General features: G+C 38.7%; 1 protein-coding gene across 1 annotated transcript in view; it reads left to right on the forward strand.

Moving 5' to 3' along the window:
- Nucleotides 1–5,647, forward strand: part of LOC110452627 — a gene marked incomplete at its 3' end in the record, with an annotated part of 59,581 nt that extends 53,934 nt beyond the window's left edge. The window contains exon 4 of the mRNA XM_021501262.1: nt 5,507–5,647. Within this exon, the coding sequence (XP_021356937.1) occupies nt 5,507–5,647 (141 nt within the window). The remainder of the gene's footprint in view (nt 1–5,506) is intronic.
- Nucleotides 5,648–6,000: the final 353 nt, after the last annotated feature.

Below are 6,000 nucleotides of genomic sequence, written 5' to 3' on the forward strand. Positions count from 1 at the left end.
ATTATTCTCCCGGGGCCCTTAAACGCTTGGAATTCATTGCTAATTGACCCAGAATTAATATTGAGTGATCATAATCAGTAGCACGTTTGAAACATTGTTGAGCACGAGATGGGGCTGGTGGTAGCATGGCTTCCTGTACCACGTATACCAGAACTTCAATCCCTGCCGAATGATGTACAGATATAAATAGGGTAACACGTGTCGTTTCGAACACTTTCCAGATCTAAATAATACCGTCTCTTTTTTCGCTTTGTAGATCTGTGTGCAGAAGTAATGCACTTGCCCCAATCATATGTTAAATCGTATGTACCTGCATTCCTTCCATATTTTTTTTCTATTCTCGAATCTCAGACCTCGTTAGAAAGTATTTAGTAATCGACAGTTGAGCGCTAGTTAAAACTCTACCTATGCAGATTAAGAACGAACATGTCTTATTGTTCCTTTTAATGTAATGAGTTAGTTGGTTTGGTTTAGCTTTACGTCCTATTAACTGCTATGATAATTAAGGATGAGACGGGTTTTTAGTGGTGAAAGTACCCGGAGAAAAACCACCGACCTACGGTCAGTACCTGGCGACTGCCCTAAGTAGGCCTCGAACCCGCGACCCAGTGGTGGCGGGCTAGTGGTCGTAGATGGTAAAATGCCTTAACTAATTAGTCAATGCGCCCCCTCCCCCACATGAATTGAATTGTAATTTTTAAAACACCTATTTTGTGGGAATACCTCAAATGTAAACTATAGCAAATGGAAAACCTATCAATGACCGAAATCCTTTTCATCGTTGACATACACATGTAGCTGTTTCAACGACGCCTTTCCCATTTTTGACGACCCATCCAAACGACGACACGTTTCAGTAAACCTTTTACTCGTCCTAATTGTCTTAATATATCAAAATTAAAAGAACTATTTGTGATATTGAGAAAAAAAATGCACCAGAGGAATCCATGCTACGACCATCGGGTAATCCTTAAATGGAAAACAACTTGGATAGACATGAGACAAGATCATGGCGTCGCTTTAATAGCATGTCCCGGTCACCTGACCCTTTACCAACGCCACCTCTATATATGACGCTACGTCAACATTTTCAGAGCTGCTCGACCACCGACACATCTGAAGGGCATATCTACCATCACTTACGTCACTTCCGTCTCCGATGCCGCTCTTATCACAACGCCCCACCTTCTTCTCTTCCTAAAATACCCTGTCATCATTTATGCTTTTCATCATCGATGTCCCTCCCATCACCGACAACCGTGTACCACCAAAGCCCTTTACGTTACAGAGACCCGTCCCATTTCTAACGTTACTTCCATCGTTGACAATATCATCTTCAACGTCGTCACTATCTTCTCCGAAATCCATCCCAACGTACCTTTTTAAAGCATTGAAATTACTTCAAGTTCAAAACTTATATTTACCAATTTTTGAATCTGTTCATTTCATAAAAAAATCAATTACACGATTCAGTATTCAGCATTAACTTCACATAATGCATTATCTTATATGCTAGATCAATCAATGGACCAGCCATCTTTCCAGAGAGGGGCAGTGGTATCAAACGTTACTACTATGACGTCATAATAGAAATGACCTCAACAATCGAGTCATGGCGTTCATAGAATGCCTCTGAACTTAATTTAAGTTTTTCTTATATTTCCAACCTGTTATCGCATTTCAAAGTCAAATTTCGCGCTGTATGTCAATGGGAGCTGTTCTTGTGACGTCACGAGTACAAGCGACCGTTCCCGGCAAAACAATATAGTTCGTTGAAATTAACTCAAAATCATCAATTTAATATCAACAGTTTAATCATTATATTTCCCTGTGAGGATATTCACCTTTTATACAACATAACGGCATAAATTGTTGCGAGTTACATTGATCAATTGTGGGTTTTTTTCATCCAGTAGCACGGGTGGGTTACCACGAGGAACGCGTATTGCGACAATGTTTCATGACGTTAATAATACACTTCATATAGTGACGTCGGTCAAAACGACGTCATTTAGTCACGACGTCACAAACATATTCTTCATATCACTACACCAATGGGAAATATGTGAGAATTATGATCTGATATCTTTCTATTTGGTTTTGGTAAGGTTATATAGTGGCAATGCAGAGCAAATGGAAATATACGAAGATAACGTCCCATCCCGAATGACGCTTATCTCGTCAACGCTGTCCCCGGTATCCAGTGTCCTTTTATCACCAAAGCCTTTTGTTGACACTAGTTTCTTCAACGTCGCTTCGCCAGTCATAGACATCCCTATTTCAGATACCCGGCGTCACCAACTTACTGACCACTTCCTTTTCCCCTTAACCGTTGCCCCCTACCGTTAGATACATTGTACTTGACGCCACCGTTTCACCGTCATTTTTCCATTTATAGACCCTATCCGCTTCATCAACGCCCCTTTCCACTGACGTAAGTTAACTATTTTATGTCGTTTGCTGATCAATGTAAGGCATTCCTACCATTCAACACTCTTCGAGTCATTAACGAATGAAAAAAATATCCCACGGTCCAAAAAACACCCACATCGTCTAAATAACTATCTGTGGCATGTTCCTTCTTATATATATCTATAAAGACACGCGGACATGTTGTCTGTTACAAGTGTAGAGACTCACCAACCCATACCTCTCGTGGTAACTTGACTTTCACAGACATTCTATACGACTTCAAAGATATATAGCACGCGATAGATTTCCTATCTGTGACACTTGTGGCCATGAATTTGAATTTTTTAAGTGTTTTGTTGATTTTCGAACGAATTTGTGAAAGTCATTGCGTCCTTTTGATTATTAAAATACGATTATATACACCGAAAGTAAAACCATATTCATAATTATTTTTCTTAAAACACTACCCAGTGAAATATTGCAAATTGGTGTCAAACGTTTTTTGTGAAATTGATTCACAAAATACATCCAAGTGCATTTATACCATGATCATCTATTTGAATGATTTGGCAATGATTGCAAAATGAGATCTTCATGAAAATCTCATATTGATTCAAAAAGCCGATACGAATACGTACATATGAAAAAAAGCGATTTGTAAATATGGCAGTGAGCACGGCAGCTCAACGGTTACATAGATCTTATTGATAATGAATAAGGCCATGTAACGGTCAAATATGAATTATTGATAATGAATTAGTTAACAAAATAGTGAAATACATGTATGTATTATGGATAACAAATAATGCAATTAACGGCCAGATAAGCCTAATTGATAATGAATAAGGCAACAAAAAGGTAAAAAACGTCTAAGTGATTATATTATGTATAGGGCAATGCAAAGGTCAAATAAGCGTAATTAATAATGAATAAGGACATTTAACGGTAAAATATGCCTAATTCATTATAATCAAGGCACTATAAAGGTCAAATATGATAATGGACAAGACTACACAACGGTCAAATGCCTGATAGCATAAATACACGTAATTATACAAGGGGAATAAAGTATATCAATGAACAGATCACTTTTCGACTTCCACTGATTACTAAAATACCAAATTGTAAATAATAAATAAAAACATGAGTTAAAATTTTCTATACGTTTTCATGTGTGAAAGTTTAAATCATTAATTTGAAAAGACTGCCTCCTACCCAAGTATACATTAGAACGGTACCTTTAAACCGGACTCATGAGTTGTATTTTATTATATTGATGAGAACTGCAAATACTGTGTGCACCAACATTTCATATACATGTAATTGTATTGAACGAAAGCCAATATAAAATTCACACCTGGTCTTAATATTTGAGTGCGTATTCTAAAATCGTTTTAAAAACATGACAGTGTCAATATACCTTGATCGGAATCAGACAATCATGTGGTGTATATCAAACATCGGTAGAAATTGTGAATGTATACGAACGCACCTCGCCATTCAGCCACATGCAAACGAGATCTATATTATATTGGGCTAAACAATTTACATGTCACCAAATTCAATACCGTTTTGCTAAATGCATGGCTACGTATTAGCATTTTGTTTGATTTCTTTCGTACGGTATCAAAGAGATGCACTTTACATCGTAAAGTGGCATGAGAATCTCCGTCTCCGTCGGTATCAGAGAATCAGAGCGTAGTAAGACTCATGTGTGCTATATGCGTTACGTATACACAGTATGCACCGTTCCGCACCTTACATAACCTTTTATTAGCTTCTTATTTAAAATAATCCATTTTTATGAAATTTTGGTCATTATATTAATCATAATGATATTTAGTATCATGTGTTTAGATTGTAGAGAAATGTATTCAATTATATTTTCACGGTAATATACACGAGGGCACAAGTCACCTATCGAAGCACCCGTGTTGTCATGAGACACGTGCAGCTCTTGTAATGTAATGACTTAAAAAATCTCACACGCCAGACAACTTTAAATGTTGTTTCATTAGAACCATATCTATTTGCAAGATACTTGACTCCGACATCTCCATGTAAATTATGAAGAACACGTGCTTTCCGTGTGGGAGACGTGTACCCCCACACTACATTACAACAGAGGGCAAAGGTTAATCATTTTAATAACAACTGAATATCACCTTCGTTTTTTAAAATTAAAAAGAAAGTGTATAAGTTAATCATTGTAAATGAGGATATCGCCGATATCCGTGTCACTCAGGGCCCGGCACGATAGTCAATCCCCCAACTCATTCCCCTCTTCTAATACAATCGGCTACCAATACAGCATTTTTTATAGCCTCTCAGTCAGCCAAAGGTTATTTTTTTCATATCGGTCTCTGTAATCTGTCGTTATGCTGTGTGCCAGCTAAAACCTATATACTTGACGGCCAGACCCTGTCGCGTATTTAGACATTCACGGCATGCATCAACGAACTTGCCTGTTGTAGAGTTTGTGACAGACTACATACCATCGGGGGAATCTCCTGTTATGGGGATCAGCTGCTGCCAAACTCTGTAGTCTCGACACAAATAACGTAAGAAACGTAATTTGTGCAATTTGGTTTACGGAAAACAAATGAGAGTTTAAGAGAAACATTACCTGTTAGAACCATCATACGGTGTGATGAATTTGTCTACTTAATTTTTCTACCAATGAACTAAGAGCGGTCTCTAGTTAGGCTTTCAGAGATGGAGTGTTAGGAGCGAAGTGCTATACGATTAAGTTGAAGCAAGCATGTGTTTCCTATGTTCCAATGTAATCTTAACGGGAGGAGATGTTTGGACGTTGTTGGAGACTGTTCGGACTATTTTACTAACATCGGGAGTTTTGTCATCAGACTAAGGGAACAGTGTCATTATCTGGCCTGTCAATAAGGGACCAATCGGCTTTCGGCGCCCCTGAGGAACCTTTCTATGACATTTATGGATATGAGAATCGGCTGTGCATTGCTTACAGACGAAACGAATTCATCATGTGTACTGGTAAAGGGAATACAATATCACATTCTAGCTGTCAAATACTACGTTTGTTCTGTATATGAGTTTTAATTGTGCGTGGGATTACTAGGACTGTGTGGAGGGTCCCGCGAGGACATGCTACCCCCACGACACGGCCAGCTGATTTGGGGGTGTGTACTTGTCATCATCATGCTCCTCGCTGTCACAGGTGTGGAAAGCAGGAAAAAGAAAAAACAAAAGCAGCGCTCAGGTAAGTTGTGTAGGTCAGCGTTGTATACGTGGGTTGGGTATATGTGGGAGTTGACTGGGGATACAGGTGTGCTTGTTCAACTCCGGTGCAGCGTGATAGTTACTATGCACTTGTGGGCAGTCGAGACGATACATAATACCTGTAGTAATACACTGTTAGTAATTACGGGACAGGTAAATCTGAGGTGACAAGGCAGATACCGAGAGTAATAAGCGGTCCGGCTATGGGACACATTAAACATTAGAATATTATTGGTATAGCTGTGTAATTATGATGAGCGCATACGGGGGTAATTCGTGCGATAGGTAGTTAAGTATGTTCGACACATTCTGAAGGAAATTAGTAATGCAGGT

The sequence above is a fragment of the Mizuhopecten yessoensis genome, unplaced genomic scaffold (assembly GCF_002113885.1).
Source record: "Mizuhopecten yessoensis strain PY_sf001 unplaced genomic scaffold, ASM211388v2 scaffold775, whole genome shotgun sequence".
Classification (NCBI taxonomy): domain Eukaryota; kingdom Metazoa; phylum Mollusca; class Bivalvia; order Pectinida; family Pectinidae; genus Mizuhopecten; species Mizuhopecten yessoensis.